Source organism: Myotis brandtii, unplaced genomic scaffold, assembly GCF_000412655.1.
Source record: "Myotis brandtii unplaced genomic scaffold, ASM41265v1 scaffold61, whole genome shotgun sequence".
In the NCBI taxonomy this organism is placed as follows: Eukaryota; Metazoa; Chordata; class Mammalia; order Chiroptera; family Vespertilionidae; genus Myotis; species Myotis brandtii.
The window spans coordinates 2,754,421-2,772,183 of NW_005370318.1; the positions used below are offsets into that span (position 1 = coordinate 2,754,421).

General features: G+C 48.1%; 2 protein-coding genes and 1 long non-coding RNA gene across 10 annotated transcripts in view; 1 reads left to right on the forward strand and 2 right to left on the reverse strand.

Annotated features, from left to right (window-relative positions):
• DNMT3B (DNA (cytosine-5-)-methyltransferase 3 beta) overlaps positions 1-16,913 on the reverse strand; it is a 37,701-nt gene extending 20,788 nt beyond the window's left edge. For 3 of the 8 annotated variants that reach the window (XM_005879814.2, XM_005879815.2, XM_005879817.2), the window contains exons 1-3: positions 3,215-3,510; positions 2,378-2,439; positions 543-650 (exon numbers count right to left, since the gene is read on the reverse strand). In XM_005879814.2, the coding sequence (XP_005879876.1) occupies positions 543-650; positions 2,378-2,439; positions 3,215-3,371 (327 nt within the window). In that variant the 5' untranslated portion in view covers positions 3,372-3,510. Of the gene's footprint in view, positions 1-542; positions 651-2,377; positions 2,440-3,214; positions 3,511-7,293; positions 7,318-16,837 lie in introns of those variants that run through there. The other 5 variants (XM_005879811.2, XM_005879812.2, XM_014550683.1 and 2 more) reach the window with 5 other exon arrangements.
• On the reverse strand, positions 4,721-5,355 carry LOC102245279 (uncharacterized protein C7orf73-like). The gene is made up of 2 exons (XM_005879865.2): positions 5,345-5,355; positions 4,721-4,993 (listed from the first exon to the last, which is right to left on the reverse strand). Exons 1-2 carry the CDS (start codon positions 5,353-5,355, stop codon positions 4,843-4,845), a joined length of 162 nt encoding a protein of 53 aa, XP_005879927.1. The 3' UTR covers positions 4,721-4,842.
• Positions 16,674-17,763, forward strand: part of LOC102253050 — a 10,631-nt gene continuing 9,541 nt past the window's right edge. Inside the window, exons 1-2 of the long non-coding RNA XR_314353.2 lie at positions 16,674-16,748; positions 17,263-17,403. This is a non-coding gene — a long non-coding RNA (uncharacterized LOC102253050). The remainder of the gene's footprint in view (positions 16,749-17,262; positions 17,404-17,763) is intronic.

The following is a 17,763-nucleotide window of genomic DNA, read 5'->3' on the forward strand; positions in this document are numbered from 1 at the left end:
CCCGAGAGCAGTAAGTATCTTCCATTCACAGAATCCACCCACAGAAGTGACTCGCATAGGTAACTGGCACTGAGCCAACCACCTGCCAACTCTATCACCCTTGGGCACTTCCAAGAGTGTTTTAAGAGTTTAAAAACTACCATGTGAAAGAAAACAATGATATTTCATAAGCCTTGCTATCATTTTTCTACTTTTAAAACTGTTTACTTCTCTTCAAAGGCCCCCTAGGACCGTGGTCGGCAAACCGCGGCTCGCGAGCCACATGCGGCTCTTTGGCCCCTTAAGTGTGGCTCTTCCACAAAATACCACGTGCGAGCACGCACGTACAGTGCAATTGAAACTTCGTGGCCCATGCGCAGAAGTCGGTATTTTGTGGAAGAGCAGGTATTTTGTGGAAGAGCCACACTCAAGGAGCCAAAGAGCCGCATGTGGCTCGCGAGCCGAGGTTTGCCAACCACTGCTAGGAGATCCAAAACATGTTTTTTTAATACAGGCCTATGAGTGGTTTGAAATGGTGCCTTGGCTCAGGGGTGGGGACTTACAGCTGGGCTTTCAGACCGAGTCCTGGTTTCCCGGAAGAGTTTTGGCATTATTGGAGTGTCGGAGCCATCTCCATCTTCCTCATCGCCATCTCCATCACCCGTCAGATCCTTTATAAATGAAACATGTGCTTCAGGATATCATGAACAGGTTATAAAACCAAAATAGTAACTTAAAAATGAATAGTCAATCATATTAAAATCCACAATCTTAATGTTGGGCCAAGAGACCTAAAAATATTTTCAACTACCTAATTTGGTTCCAAACAAATTTTACAACGGCTCAAACCATAGGATCATGAATTCAAGACATGATTGAAAGATAAAACCCCAGTGGAATCAGAAAACCAAAGAAATTGTGTGACGTCAATATACATCATGAAGACTTCTTGGTCTACGCCTTAGCCTAATTTGGCTATCCTTAGCAGGGAGACCTGACCCAAGGCTCAACTGTGTGGCCTTCAGTATGTCCATTCCCGTCTTTAAAACTGGCATAACAGCCTGGGTGGTGTGGCTCACTTGGTTGGAGTGTCGTCCCATACAGTGAAAGGCTGCTGGTTCAATTCCCAGTCAGGGTACATCCCTCATTTGGGATGTGTATGGGGAGGCAACTGATCAATGTTTCTTTCATACATTGATGTTTATCTTTCTCTTTCTCTGTCTCTGTCTCTCTCTCCAGTAAAAACGTACCTTCAGGTGAGGATAAAATAAAATAAAATTGGAGCAATAGTACTTACTTCCCTTATAAAACAACAGGGTTATAGCACATTTCACCCAAGGCCAGCACTGAGAAATTTCTCAGGCAGGAGACTTCATTACTATTACTGGTAACTATCTGCCACCCAGCACACTGTCCCCATCAGCTGGGTGCCCACCAGAATAGAAGCTGTAATAAAGGGCGAGCTTCCATTTGTCCCCTTTTATCATGACTTTGTCCCTTATGCCTGACACTGGTTCTTTGAAAAAAGTTAACCAAGTTGACAAAACTCTAAGGGAATTAACAAGACAGAAGGCACAAATAATGTCAGGAAAAACTGTAACTTGGAAAAAAACTGATCAAGTAGAAACTCTGATATTGCAATGACTGCGAAAAAATTCCCTAGAATAAGCCAGGTGAGTTATTTCCAATGTGCATCAAAACCAGACACAGATACATTATGAGAAATAAAATCTGTCTAATTCATGTGTAGATGCGAAAGTGTAAACCAAATTCAAAACATAATGTGCACAAGTTAAAATTGAACTCATTCCAGGAATAAAAGGACATTTTGCTACATTAGGAATGTATCAATTTAACTAACTGATTATCCAGATTGAGAAAAAAGTAATTTCAAAAATTATGCAGGAGCCCTAACCAGTTTGGCTCCATGGATAGAGCGTCGGCCTGCGGACTCAAGGGTCCCAGGTTCGATTCCGGTCAAGGGCATGTACCTTGGTTGCAGGCACATCCCCAGTGGGGAGTGTGCAGGAGGCAGCTGATCAATGTTTCTCTCTCACCGATGTTTCTAACTCTCTATCCCTCTCCCTTCCTCTCTGTAAAAAAAAATCAATAAAATATATTTTTCTTTAAAAAAATTATGCAGGAAGCAGCTAGTAAAAGACTTCATAATTTAGTAAAATAAAGATTTATGATTTTTTAAAAAAACTTGGCATACAACGGCAGCACATGACATGCTAAGTGTGAGGTTGTTCAAAGTACTGTGTGCCTAGCAGTCCTCAGATTCATCATTCAACAAATATTTATGAGGCACCCATTTAGGTGGACCTTGTGGACCCCATTTCATGAAAGCTAAAGGGAATAACCCTGAATCCTGAAAGAGGCAGAGGAGAGCCCATACCTGAGTATAACTTAGCAGGCTGGAGACCTCTCTCTTGGACAGTCGTGAGCTTGATCTGCGGCCTGTGGAGGAAAGAGAAACGCAGTCTGTGTTTTGTGGAAGGGGCAGCACGGGCCAGGCACTTTATAAGATCCAAACAAAACTAGAGGTTCTCATGAGAGAAGGCATCAAAGTCCTTCCAGAACTGTGCTGCCCAATTCAGTGGCACTAACTACACTTAAATGAACAATCCAGTGCCTCCCACATCGGCCACATTTTAAGTGCTCACATGTGGCTACTGGCTATTGTAGTGAACAGTACAGAAACAGAACACTTTCACCTTTGCAAAGCTCTATCAGACAGTACAGTGTGAGGCGCTGTCAATAACAGGATGGGGCAGTACAGGATTTTCTTAACCATCTGGGTTAGACAAGCTCAGTGAGGTGGATCCCAGGTCATGTGACCTGGGGAACTGCTGAGGCAAGGAAGGTAAGCCTCAGCCCCCTCCAACCTGAGTGATTTTCTTCCCAGTCAGTCCAGATGCCAGGGAACAGGGTCCCAGAAGAGCCAAAGACCCTAGCCTATGCTGCAACCGCCCCCATGGTGACTGGGGAAAAACAAAACAAAACAGGGATGTCACCTCCTCAAAGTCTCAGCTGAGGTGAGGAGAGGAAGGAGGCCGAGGGCTGTGGCAGGGATGATAAATGGGCCTGGCTCTGCCTATATCCTCCTCTTCCCTTCCCTGGCAGGTAGTCGGGGACCAGACCCTCTCCCCACAATCTGCCTGCAGCCTGGAGGCTCACGTCCCAGCTGCGGTCCAGTGTCTGTGCCACCCCACCTCCCCACAGGCCCTGCCACCTCTGATCTCCGGGGTGCTGATGGCCTCCAAGATCGGGGGTGACGGCGCGTCCTTGGAGTCAGAAGACTGGTTGCTGCAGTCCCCATTGGTGATGATGGAGTCTTCCCTCCCGCTGGCATCCTCCTCTCTGCTGAGTGGCCTGGTGTCTCCCTTCATTGTTTCCTGTGAGAGGGTCAGAATGGATAGGGTAGCAGTGAAGCAAGGGCTAGAGGGGCAGCGTACCCGCAAACTTCCCACCTATGGTTCTATGCCCTCAGGCCAAGAGAAACCCTAAGACATAGGCTCAGGGTGATACTCCTTTCCCAAGGACCCCACCCAGACTGCCCCCATAGTCTGCCCCCCTCACCAAACTCGGAGGCTCAGGACTTGGTTCCATGTGGCCAGGCTGCCCGAAGGCTCAGACGCCAGCACCCAGGAGGCTGGGCCTTGGTCTGAGGCTCGGGCTGCTCTGTGCAATTAGCTGGCCACTTCAAACAATGCCATTTAGTAACCGCCTGCGCCTCAGCCTTGACTGCCGCTGGCCTTGGTCCCCTCTGCCCCTGGCCCCTTCTCCCTGCCCAGCTTCTGTGGGGCCTCAGGAAGCCAGTGCATTATTTTCCCTCCTGACCCCTTTGTTTGCTCTCTCCCTTCCCCTCAATCTCCAGGTCCTCTTCCTACCGCCCCCTCCTCCCCCACAGAACAGCTTCTCTCTTCTCCATGGCAGCACAAGCCCCGCCCCACCCCAACCTCAGGGACCCATTGGTCTGCTTGCCTGTCGCTCTCTCCTCTCCACCCTCACCAGCTGAGGCTGAGAGTCCCAAGTTCCCAAGAAGCGAAGGGATAAGAGGAAGCACAGGCAAAGGTCTGGGACAGTTAACAGGAGGCATGCCCCCAATCTGCTCCAGCCTTGCCCCACTCTGGGCCTTTGTCTTCCTACTGCTGCTCCTCCTGGTAAATGCACCATCACTTACGCAGCTAAGACCAGCTCAGACCAGGTCTTCACAGATGGGTTCAAGGGCAGTGACCTTCGACCTGGCCCACCACCTAACACATCTGTTGGCAATAAGAACCTGTACCTTTCATTTCAACCACCCTCCCAATGTCATTGTGGGCCCATTTTATAGAAGAGGAAAACAGACACACAGACCTTACTACTGTTAAGTCAAAAATCCCATCTAAGAAGTGGGGCCATTGCAAAATTAGAGCCTAAGTATAGGGTGAGGCCCTCAGACTGCTATTTTTTTTCTTTCTCTTTTTTTGTTTAAAATATTTTAATTTTATTTTTTTAAGAGAGAAATAGAAACATTAATTTGTTGTTCCAGTTATTTATGCATTAATTGCTTGAATCTTATATGTGCCATGACCAGGAATCAAACCCACAACCTTGGCTTATTTTTTTAAAATATATTTCTTTTTCTTTTTTTTTTTTTTTTTTTTTTTTTCCAGTCTGAGGCCCTCCCAAGCTGCTAGGAGGAAGGGAAGCGGTGAGGATATTGGGAAAGTAAGCACAGTGCTTAACTTGTGGCCCCATTTGTGCTCGAAGCAAAGGCTGAGACTGGACAGAAGACAGAAGCTTTGGTTCAGGTGTAAAGGAGGCCCTGGAGAAGAGGAGAGTCAGGATTTCCTGGAGCCAGTGCTGGAGTTGGCCTCATGGATTAGGGGGTTTCTTCTTGGCATCCATGTCCTTTTTAATTTCTTCAAGTTTTTTAGCCAGGTTTGGCATGTCATAATTTTGAGCCAGATACATTCCAACCAGGTTGCCAAAAGTAAATCCAACCCCATGAATCACAGAAGGACGCCTCAAGAAGTCGAATTAAAGAGTCACATTTATTGCAATCCGGGACTATGAGGGGCCATTCCCCAAATCTCATAGCCAATATATTTCTTTATTGATTTCAGAGAGGAAGGGAGAGGAGAGAGAGAGAGATAGAAACATCAATGATGAGAGAGAATCATTGATTGGCTGCCTTCTGCACACCCCCTACTGGGGATCGAGCCTGCAACCCAGGCATGTGCCCTTGGCCGGGATCAAACCTGGCGAGAGCAAACCTTGGCTTATTGGGAAGGCCTTCTAACCAACTGAGCTATCTAGCCAGGGGCAGACTCCTATTTCTTAGTTTCCCCAAAACAATTCCAAAAGTATTTGGTACCACACCTTCATGACGCAGTTACCACACCTTCATGCCGTGGAACCTGGCCTGGGAAAGCTTCCCCAGCAAATGGCTGCCTACAGACACTACGGACCCGGAGCCCTGTCTCAGGGACTTACCATGCAGTGACAGATTACACAGGAAGCCATATGACACGAAATGCAAGATGACTCACACTGGCATGCCGGGGTTCCTTCTAGAACTATCTAGTATACAGGGCTGCAGTGGTGACGCTGGTGTCGTACCCACTAGGGGGCGCTGTGGGGCTCAGTCTGAGGGGCCTATAGCACCCCCAGGCGGATTCCCACTGTCACTGGGCGGAGGGGGGAAGGGTATCCCCAGATTCCACCCTCTGCAACTGTCCATTCCCCAGGCATGGGTGTAGGGTAACTAGACCTCCACTATCCACATGGCCCAAGGACCAGTGCCCTTCGAATCACCTGGAGCCAGTTAGAACTGAAGAATCTCGGGCACCATCCCAGACCTACTAAATCAGGACAGACATTTTCACAAGCTCCATGGATGATTAATATGCAAGTTAAAGAGGCAATGTTCTGGCCCTAACCGGTATGGCTAAGTGGATAGAGAGTGGGCCCGAGGACTGAAGGGTCCCAGGTTCGATTCCAGTCAAGGGCACATACCTAGGTTGCAGGCTCAATCCCCAGCCCCATTCAGGGCATGTGTGGGAGGCAACCAATCTATGTGTCTCTCTTTCTGTCTCTCCCCCTACCTTCCACTTTCTCGAAAAATCAATGGGGGGAAAAAAAAGTCCTTCCACCCTCTCTAAAAATCAATTTAAAAAATCCTCAGGCAAGGCTTAACCAAAAAAAAAAACACCAAAAAACAACAGAGACACTGTTCTGGTTATAAATGTATATACTGATAGGGAGTACAATGTAATATTTACCCCCCTTGGTTCTAGGCTGTGCGGGTTCAGTTTCTCAACACATGTTAAGGAATCTCACCAGCCCCAGGGAAAGGAATTCCTGACCCTGCCTAATAGGCCGCCTCTCAGTACCTTTCACTCCCAAGTGCTGACCTGGAATTAGAACAGGCTACCTGACCTATGGCCAGTCCCGGCGAGATCAAGCAGACAGAATCCCAGGAAAACTGCTGGAGTGTGGGTCAAAGTAATAATTTCCTGCATTTCACTCCAGGCCAAACCAGGGAACGAAGTAACCTGGCAAAAGGTGGGAGGCTGGGCCATTGGGTGTAAGACACCAGGAGCTCTGTGGAGGGGTAGACATGGTTTCTAATCAGGAGCTGGTAGCAGATCATAAGCTGAATCAAAGTGCATGACTTCCCTCTCATCTGGGGGACCCAGAGTTCCCTCAGACAGCTCCTCACGGGGTCAACTGACTAGACAGGCCCAGGTGAGCTGTTGCCCAGGGCCAGCAATGATTAACCACCTCATGCTTCCCCCCAGGGCTCAGCACTGCCAATGTGTGCTGCAGGCCTGCCTGAGGGACTTGTGAGCAGAGCACCTTCCCAAAGCCAGATCTCCACCTTCAGGAAACATCTGCCCCTAGAACCAGATCCATGGGACCTGGAGGAAGATTCAGGGAAGAAAACCAACCCGCTACCTGAGTGCCCTGGGTGAGCTGGGCAGGTAAAAATGCTCTTTCCAGGTGCATAATTCAATGGGATTTCATAAAATATTCGCTCTCTGTAGTCTTCACCAGAGGGTTTTCGATAACATTAACTGCCCTGGCTGCCTTTCTGCCACAACCAGCACCCAGCCCATGCCCTCTCTCCCTGTCCACATTCTACCGAGACAGATAAAGCCAGCCTCCAGGTGTGTACTGCTGCCGTTCCCTCCGCCTTGAAGTCCTTCCATCTCCCTACCACCTGCCTCCTTATTACTCAGACTTCAGAAACCACATCTCAAAAGCCGGGAAGGATTCTCCCACAGGCCTTTGCTCCTCAAGTAAATATACAAATCCACTCACCTGATAACAGACTAACTTTTTCAGTGTTTACTAGATGCCAGGCATTCTTCTCTGCTTCACCTGTATTAATTCATTTAATTATTAAATGTGGTAAATACTATTATCCCTATTGTATAGATGAGCAAACTGAGACAGAGAGGTTAAGTAACATAAGACATACTTGATCAATGTGCCTTGAAGTGCAATCGTCCAGGGAAGTTAAATAAGAAAATACACGCCCTTGGCAACAGGAATAAATTAGCACCAGGGACGGGTGGGTAAGGACAGATATACATCTCCCTCACCTCATCCCATGTTATCTCAGTTTGGCTTCTAGTGATTCAAGGTTGGCATTTTCCGGATAATGTGTTCCCCCAACACAAGCCAACTGCTTTATCTAGTGTGATCGTTCCAGGGCTAGAGGAAAAATTGGCTGGGTTACCTCCTTGAAAGAGGTGGCACCTTCCTGAGATTTTTCCAGAATGGCTGGCATCCCAGCTTTCGAACGGCACCTCGTCACTCCACTGTTGTAGTCACAGCTCCCCAGTTCCTACTTAAGCTGAAGGCAGTACAAACATCTCTTATCCTGTCCCCCATCCTGAGGCAGTCCTGTTATCCATCTGCTCAACAGGCTCAGATTAATTAAGTCACTCAACAAAGTGGCAGCACCAAGACTCATGCCCAGGCAGTCCGGGGCACGTGCCTGTAACTGCTGTACAGGAAACAAGGCCACAGAGAATACATTATAAGGTTCTAACAATGCATCTTCCATCTCAGGGGCTATAGTTTTTTGGCTGAGGGACACGATATACCAACCGAGTGTTTAGCTTGACAGGAGGTGGTGATCTAACCTCCCGAGGCAGGGTGAACTCTGACCCTTTCCCAGAGGCTGAGGTCCAGCATGTGACTGAGGGGTGGGCAGCCGTGGGAGGTGGGCTCACCCTCAAGGTTCTTCCTGCAAGGCCCTGCCTCATTAGTGAACGGTGCTTGTGTTCCAACTGAACCAGGTCAGACGTGTCCAAATGCGATGTGGCAGACATAAGGATGAGTGGCACCGCCAATGAGACCCTGGGAGGAGGCCCAGGAACTCCCCCCAACCCTTCTGTAAAGCTGAGAAGTGATGTCATTCATGTCCTCCAGGCTGGCAACAGCACCTTGTAAATGTTAATTGAATTAAACTCACAATGCAGGAAGGGAGGTTGCAGGGTATTACTAGGAAGTGAGACTCTGAAATAAAAAGGGAGAGGTTGGAAGATATTCCCACCTCCCCTATTTTAAAAAATGCCTTCTCCACACCTATGGGAGGGGAATCTAGCCTTCTGAATCTCCCCTTGAAGGGCTCAGGTCTTTTTTAGCTGTCCCCACTGTCCAAGATTCCAAAAGAGCTTACCTCACCAAAAAAACAAGCTACTTCTGATTTTCCCACCTTACAGCTGAGTAAACTGAATCTCAGAGCAAGCAGATCAGCAGACCCCCTGCCCAGGATCACACAGCAACAAAGTGATGGAGATTTAGGCCTAATCCAAGGGACAGAACTTGAAAACATCTTTAAAACAATGTGGCAAATATAGTTATAAAGTTAAGCCCAGGGAAGAACACCACCCAGGTGCGTAGAGAACAGGGAGGCACCAGGCAGGGGGAGGCTAAGTACAAAGGCAAGGGGGCCAGAGAGCAGAACACAAGGTCCCAGTTCATTGCCTTTGCTTGATAAGGAAATAACCCCTAAATTCCAGAAGAGAACAGATTCACAGGAAAGCAAAAGCCCCCAATGTTTTTCTCAAACCCCAGTGTTATTATTATCTGTAAAATGAAGTGACCCGGCCTAATTAATTCCCTAGGTCCGTGGTCGGCAAACTGCGGCTCATGAGCCACATGCGGCTCTTTGGCCCCTTGAGTGTGGCTCTTCCACAAAATACCACGTGTGGGCGCGCATGTACAGTGCGATTGAAACTTCGTGGCCCATGCACAGAAGTCGGTATTTTGTGAAAGAGCCACACTCAAGGGGCCAAAGAGCCGCGTGTGGCTCGCGAGCCGCAGTTTGCCGACCACTGCCCTAGGTAATTGGTGCTAAGGATCCCAACGTAGGTGACAAAATCCTGAGACATGGAAATAACCCATTCCCTATGTCATCTTGCCAGACTTCCCAGCTATGCCTCACACAAAGTATCCCTTCATCCCTGATGACTCAGAAGGCATTTGAGAATTGCTCAGTGCCTCTAGGTCTTTATACAGTAAACACCGGACCTTGGAATATTTATCAGAATTATCAAAAGAATTGATCCCGCCCTAACCGGTTTGGCTCAGTGAATAGAGCGTCGGCCTGCAGACTGAAAGGTCCCAGGTTCGATTCCAGTCAAGGGCATATACCTTGGTTGCAGGCACATCCCCAGTAGGAGGTGTGCAGGAGGCAGCTGATCGATGTTTCTCTCTCATCGATTCTATCTCTCTATCCCTCTCCCTTCCTCTCTGCAAAAATCAATAAAATATATTTTTTTTTTAAAAAAGAATTGATCCCGCCTTAGCCAGTTTGGTTCAATGGATAGAGCATCAGCCTTCGGACTGAAGGGTTCCAGGTTCGATTCCAACTAAGGGCACAATGCCTGGGTTGTGGGCTCGATCACCAGTAGGGGGCATGCAGGAGGCAGCTGATCAATGATTCTCTCTCATCATTGATGTTTCTATCTCTCCCTTCCTCTCTGAAATCAATAAAAAAGAATTGATCCCAATAGGGGGTCAAATTGGACAAGTGCAAAATATTGGCTATGTGAAGATATTCCTTGCATTCTTGCTCATAATAGCAAAATACTAACAAGCACTTAGATTTTGTCAATGGGTTGGGATAAAATTATGTACCATTACTTCTTTTTTTTTGTAACCACAGATATAATATTTATTTACTTACTTACTTTTTCATGTATAGGGCATAATGTCACAGGAAGGCCATAGTATTCTGCCACCCGTGAGGAGTAAGCCCAAGTTGCTGTTGGATGTGTTGTACACAGAGAAGCCATTCTTCAGGCGTCTGCTCTCTCCACACCCAATGTACCATTACTTCTTAGGTAATTCATGGGAAAAATAAACTAGGAACATAAAGATCTCAACAGATAGGGCAAATTAAACTGGAGTTTATAGTCAAACTTTTTACCCTCTATAAACAAAATGCTAACAACCAGCCTCCTTCCCCTACAGTTTATTTGGGAAATCTTTGGAAAGGTGTTCAGATGGAGAGGGAACCCAAAAGTAAACTCATTCTGAGTGGGGCAGCATTAAGGAGCAGGGGATTCTGACAACTGCCATGCCTACTCTTGTGACCATGTGTGCCTCTTGACAAACCAACATGAAAGAGCCCTCAGCCCTCTCCCAAGGAGGAAAGGGAGGCAGAGGGCCAATTTTCTGAAAAGTGACTGCCTTGGCTCTGCTCCTCACAGTGGGCTACACCCATTGCTACCGCCAATGCCTTAAATCTCAACCCACCTATAAACCAACAGTGGAGGTACTGATTAAGCCTATTAACAATCTAATAGTATGGCCTGTCCATATGACAACTGTCCATATCCTGTCACACAGGATTCTACTGCTAAAAACTGACCTAGCCCAAAGCTCTAAGACCTGTATGCAAGGATAGTCACTGCTGTTCCATGTGTCATAGCAAAAGCTGCAACAAATGACCAATAGGAGACTGGCCAAAGTATATACAGCTAAACTGGGAAACTCTGCTGAGAGGTGAAGAATGAGGTAACTGCCCAGCCGGCATGGCTCAGTGGTTGAGCATCGAACTGTGAACCAGGAGGTCATGGTTCCATTCCCAGTCAGGGCACATGCCCAGGTTGCAGGCTCCAATTCCAGTGTGTGGCATGCAGAAGAGGCAGCCAATTGATGATTCTCTCTCATCATTGATGTTCCTGTCTCTCTCTCCCTCTCCCTTCCTCTCTGAAATCAATAAAAATATATTTTTTTAAAAAAAGAAGATTGAGGTAACTAGCCCTGCCAGTTTAGCTTGGTGGCTGAACATCGACCTAGGAACCAGGAGGTCACGGTTCTATTCCTGGTTAGGGCACGTGCTGGGGTTGCAGGCTGGATCCGGAGTAAAGGGTGTGCTGGAGGCAGCCAATTGATGCATTGCTCTTGCATGGATGTTTCTCTCCCTCTCTCTTCCTCTCTCTAAAAATCAATTTTTTAAAAATTATCTTTATTGATTTCAGAGAGGAAGGGAGAGGGAGAGAGAGATAGAAACATTAATGATAAGAGAGAATCATTGATTGGCTGCCTCCTGCACACCCCCTACTGGGAATCAAGCCAGCAACCTGGGCATGTGTCCTTGACTGGAATAGAACCTGGGACCCTTTAGTCCACAGGTCGACGCTCTATCCACTGAGCCAATCCGGCTAGGGCTTAAAATATTTTTTGAAAAACCAAAACGTTACCTGAGGTGGGGTAACAGGTTTCAGGTCTACCCCTCTCAGCACAGTGGTGCAGTGTAGCAGGCCTGCAGACAAAGCATCTTAACCCAACACATCTGTGCATCCTACCAGCTTTGTGGCTCCAAGACAAGTGGAGACTAGGGTCTCAAAGAAATTTAACAGCATTTCAGTCAAGATTCCACTCCTCACTAGCTGTGTGGCCTTATGTAATGGTGACAATATTTAACATTAGAGCAATAATATATTAATATTTAATATAACTGTGCGTATAGCTCAACACATAACATCCTAGGACAGTTCCAGACACTGGGAAAGGCCACTCTTACCCATTCATCAGATAGGAGGTTCCTGAGAATCAAAGGCAGACAAAGGCCAGATAACCCGTCTTCAGGCAGCTGCCAGTGGGTTCAGAGAGGGTGTAGGGAAAAGAAAGCTAGGAGACAGTTACAATAATAACAAGATTGGTTCACCCCAAAATCTACACTATTCTTACACTACAGATACCCTTTTGCCAAGAGCTCAAGACAAGATTCTACACATTTGCTCAGAATTTTCCAAACCCAGCTGCACACTGCCTCCCATGTAACCCAGGAAAATCCAGAACAACCCTGCAAATCTGTCAACAGCACCTGCCTGTTCAGGCATCCAGCCTAGTTAACACTCCATTTCTCACCGCATCCCAGGTGAGCTGGTTTCCTTCTACTCACTCTCAATGTCTCCTGTGGGTTCCATTGCTGCAGTTACATGGCACTCAGAGCAATGCCTGCTTTTGCTGCTTTAGCCAAGTTACAGAACATAGCCAAGGCGCCAGGTGCCAGGGGCCCAGCACTGTGCTGGCTGCCGGAAAAACTGACCAAGCGGCATTATCCTTTCTCCAGTGAAAGCCCGGGAACCAGCCCCAGTGGTGGTCCAAGCATGTTTACTTGCAACAGGAAGCAAATGCAACTGGAAACAAATGCTACTTAGGAAGAGGCCCAATTAACCTAAGGTGGGGCTGCAGGGAAGGATAGAAAAGAAATAGGTACCCCCCCCATCCCCTTCTCCAGCCTGTTCTAGAGGCAACCAGTCCTCCACCCAGCATGCACCAGAGGAGAGGACTGAGGGCAGACTGAGACCTCCCTCCCCCCCAGCAGTACCCTTCCCCTACAGCCAGGCCTGTACCTCCTAGGCAGGGCACCAGAAGATTCCTCTGCTCTGAAAAATAAGACAGATCCAACAGCCAAGAACTTCCTCCAGATCTTGGGAGACCAAAAGACAAGTTCAAGGCACTGTCTCACAAAGAAATCCTCCAGTACTCAAGTCCCAGACAATTTTGGTTGCTCTCAAATACGGTGATAAAGTTTGAAAACAGTAAAAAAAAAAAAAATCAACCCACAACTATATTCAGAAATAAATATTAAAGGGATCACTAAACTCTAGAATTAATCTTCTCAGGGAGATAAAAACGAGATGAAGATACCATTACAAACGGAATTTGTAGAACAAGAACTCTTCAAACCACAACAGAGGGTTTGGTAGCTGAGGATATCACCCAGAAAATAAAACATTAAGGACAAATGATCACCCAGGAAATAAAACAGTAAGGGCAAATGGTCACTCAGTCAGTATGGCTCAGTGGTTGAGCGTGGCCCTATGAACCAGGAGGTCATGGTTCGATTCCTGGTCAGGGCACATGCCTGCATGGGGGGTGGTGGGCTCCATCCAGTAGGGGGCGTGCAGGAGGCAGCTGATAGAGGATTCTTTCTTGTCATTATGTTTCCATTTCTCTCTTACTCTCCCTCTCTGAAATCAACAAATGATCACAGAAAATTCCACCAGGCCAGGAGACTCAACATCTGAATAAGAATTATAGAATGAGAGCAGGAAAAAAAAAAAAAAAAAGGGAGATGATGATCCAAGAAAATTTATTCCCTCAACCTTAAGATAGGGTCCCCCAGCCATGTTGAGCCTCCTTTCCCCTACACCCCCTCTTTTCACACATCTGATCAGCATCAACCTGACCCCAAAAGGAAATTTATTGGTTAAGAACCTTTCCCCACCGACAACTGTTTATCTATCGCCCACCCATCCACTCGGGCATTTTTGGAAATGCATTTCTAATTTCCTGCTCAAATCTTTTCAGTGGCTACCGCTCTCCCACAAATTTCAAAGACTGTAAAAGACAATTTTCTGGAAATTTTTAAGTTTAATTCTTATATCGCAAAACTAAAAAGCAGAGTGGTTGGGGTGTGGGGAACAGGCAGGGGTTTGCAAGGGCAGAGGCCATAGACCACACGGAATGAATGGAAATCTTTGTGGATGATGTGACTTAAGTACCTTGGTCAGGCAAGCTGGTCAAAGCATTGCAGATTCCAAAGAATCTCTTCCCACTGTTACCCAAAACTGTCTTCCATCAGGCCCAAGGTGACAGCAGTGCCTTCTAAATCTAAGGCTTCACCTTTCTTCACCGTCTGTCCTTTCCTTGGGTTCTTGTCCCTTCGCTTAGGTAGGGCTCCTGGCTCTGACTGCATTTTTCTCCGTGCTTAGGAGAAACCGAGGCCCCAAAACAAAAGCAAAGCATGAGGTACCTTGGGACTGAGCTTATAGGTGATGATCTGTTTCTTTTAGCATCAGAAGGTGAATTTGATTTTCATTTGTATGAAATACAGTGAATATCATTTTTTGAAATATTCAAATTCTCTACACAAAACAGTCCCCAAATTCTTTATTACCTGGAAAACTCGGGAATGCTAACTAACTGAGACTTCATTTCTTTCAGGAAGTGAATCATAACCACTTACCAATATTTGAGTGTTTACTGCATAACATGCAACATTTATTGAACCCTCAGTATGTGTGTTTTTTAATCTGTAGCAACTCAACTTATTTAAACTTCAATATCCCCTGGGATTGGCCAACAATATTCCTATTTTTCAGATGGAACAACTGAGGCTCAGGTCACTGGTTTATAAATGAAGCAAATAGGACTATAAATCAAAAGTTAATTTCAAAGCCCAAACCCCTTTAATCTATTGTCTGGGACAAATAACATGACCCAACAAATAACATAACCTTTACAATATTTAGAGCTCCTCCCCCCCCCACCCCCCCACACCTAACTTATTGTGAATGAGCAACTACGGCTTGCTAAACTAAAAGGGCCCTGGATTCCATTTAGTCCTCCTAGGCCCTCTACTGGGTAGGTGTGTGCTTGTACCCATTACACAGATGGAAACAAAAATCGAGAAAGGGAGGGGGTTTTGCCTATGGTTTTAAAGAGCAGGATGCAGCAGCCCCATGTGCAGGCTTCCTCTGCCATTTTCCAGGCATTTTCCCTCCCAAACTCTGTCCTGAGATAGTGGCAGATGCAAAAGCGTTCTGAAAAGAACTAACCACCAAATTTTGAAAGTGACTGAATATCCCAGACCCTCAGTTCCATCAGCTGCAAAAGAGGCCCAGTGAGAACATCAGCCCCCCACAAGAAGAGAGGCAAGTCCATCCATCACTTTACAAAGGGGGTGGTCTGCAAGGAAAAGGAGGTACTCTGAACTCCTCCAGCCCTGGTCCACCAAGAAACTGAAAATCAAGTGCATGATTTTTTTAAAACTTGCTCAACACAAGGGCATGTCTGAACTGAGGTCCTGTACCTATCAAGGGCTGTGGGGAGGGGACACTTGCTATAGGGTAGGACCCAGAGTTTCAGATTTAGCCAGGACCATCTCAGATGAAATTGGAAAAGGGGTCTGAGCCTGGAGGCCCGGCAACTGACATGAGAGCTGGTCTGAGACAAAGGACTCAATCTCAAGGTAAGTTTTCCCAGAACTTGCCCAAACCCAACATCAGAAGCAGGTCTCTGGGGTTGCAATAATAAGGGGCGCCAGGCCCTTCTGGGTCATAGGCCCCCCACGTGGCTGGAGGAAGGGAAGAAAGGGAAGCAGCCTCCCCCCAACCCCTTCTCCCTAGCTCCTCCCCTCAGACCCCTGCAGCTCCCAGATGCTTCCCCCCCACCTTCAAACATTTGCAAGGGGTGGAGATTATGCCTATGGCTTTAAGGAGCAGGATGCTGCTAGCCCCAACCTGGCCCCTTTGTCTCCGGCCCTCTCCACCCCAAAGGGGCAAGGTAAAGGACCTTGCTTAGCTAGAAATTAAGAATTCAAGGCCCCAAGCTGGGGGGAGGAGGAGGATGGGCAGTTTAAAATGTCCCCAACCCATAAAAGAAAACCATGGCTCCTTTCAAAAAGGAACAAAGGCACTCCTTCCTGCCAACTCCCAAATCAAGGATGATGATTTGGAAAAGCTTTCATAGTTAACAGGAATAATACCTTGGTGGAGGAAGGCAGGAAAGGAGGGGCCAGTAGGGGTGCCTCCCTTCATCCCCAAGTCTTACTAATGGCTACCCTTAAAAGAGGGGCTACTGGTTAATTAATACAGATGTCAATATTCACCACCTGCTTTGTCAAGCACTATCTCATTGAGTCTCCACCCGAGCCTAATATGGTATGTGATAGGGACTATTCCACCATCAGATATCTCAGGAGCTTTGGGGCTTAGAGGTTAAACCACTCAAACTGGCTTCATTTACACAATCTGGGGTTATTTAGCACGTGCCCATTTCACAGAAGGAATAACAAGGACATAGGAAACAATTGATTTATTGGGGCAGATTTAAACACTGGCCAAAGATTCATGCATCCCCCCCAAACAGGGCAGCCTGCTTAGCCCAGGTGCTAGATAATGATGCCAATGGTGGCAAACTTTTATTGAGGGATTACTGTATGCAATTCCTATCAAATAGGTACCACCATCTCAACTCTAGAAAAGAATCAAGTCTGCACCTGGAGAGTCCAATGGCCTCCACTCAAGAAGCAAATCAGGCCTCCTAGAGGGCAGAGGCAGGGCAGCCTCCTGGGCACTTTAAGTGAGAGCCCCAGCCGGGAGAGGGAGAGAGAGAGAGAGAGAGAGAGAGAGAGAGAGTGTGTGTGTGTGTGTGTGTGTGTGTGTGTGAAGGAAGGAGGCAGGCTGGAAGCACAGGCCTGGGGCTGGGCCCAGAACTCCTGCAGCCTTTCCCTGCCACAGGTGAGTAACTCCAGCAGGAAAAGCTGGGCCCCAGAGCTGCTCCTTGTTGCTAACTTGCTAAGTCCGCCCTCCGTCTTCCACTTTCTCACCTGTGAAGTGGGACTCCATCCACCCTCCCTCGCCAGTCACACTGCTAAAGAAGCCTGTCTTCTAGGAGGTGGTGCCAGATAGCCGTCTTGAGGCCTCAGCTTATAGGTTAGGCAAGTGGGACCAGCCTCATTCCAGAAGAGGGGTAAAAAAAAAAAAAAAAAAAAAATGGAAAGTGAGCCCCCAGGGCAGGCAGTGGCCAGGCAGGGAGGCGCCGCCCCGGGCCGGCCAGGTGTGCACTGGGAGAGGTCAGCCAACCCCCGCCCCCCGGCCCCGGGGCATCCCTGCAGCCCCGCTGCGCCTCACCCGCCGAGGTTCATCTAGGGAGGCCCCCGGGAGCCCGCCCCTCAGGCCAAGGCCCCGAGGGCGCGCACACCCCGGCCCACCTGCTCGCCGGCACCCACACACACTTTCCTATCCCTCACAGCGGAAATAAAACCAGTTCTCTCAGCCGAACCCCCAGGTCCAAGTCAGAAGAACGGACGCCGGATGCCCACCTCCTTGGCAGAACGCTCTTCTATTCCGCCCCCCCCCTCCCCAAGGAGGATCCCTCACAAGCCGAGGCCGGGTAAGGACCCCCCTCCCACTGAGCTCCCCTTTTCTCCATAGGGACACCTCCTCCACTGGACTCTAGACCCCAGGAAGGCCGCCCGGGCTTCCTCCCTTGGAATTAACTTCTCTCCTCGGGGACTTGGAGCGCAGCAAGGGGAGCCCTGCCTCTCGAATCCCTGGGAGACACACACTCCGCCCTGCACCACCCACCCTCTATGTTAGGCTGCTTGCCCGCCTCCCCCAAGTAGGGCCAGGGCACCTCGCCGCCCCTGGCACGCCTGGTCTCCAGCCGGATGGGAGCCACTGTCCCGGTAGATGCCCAGGACGGGGCTCCTCCTCGCAGTCCCGGCACCGCTGGGGTGTCCCCCTCCCCCAC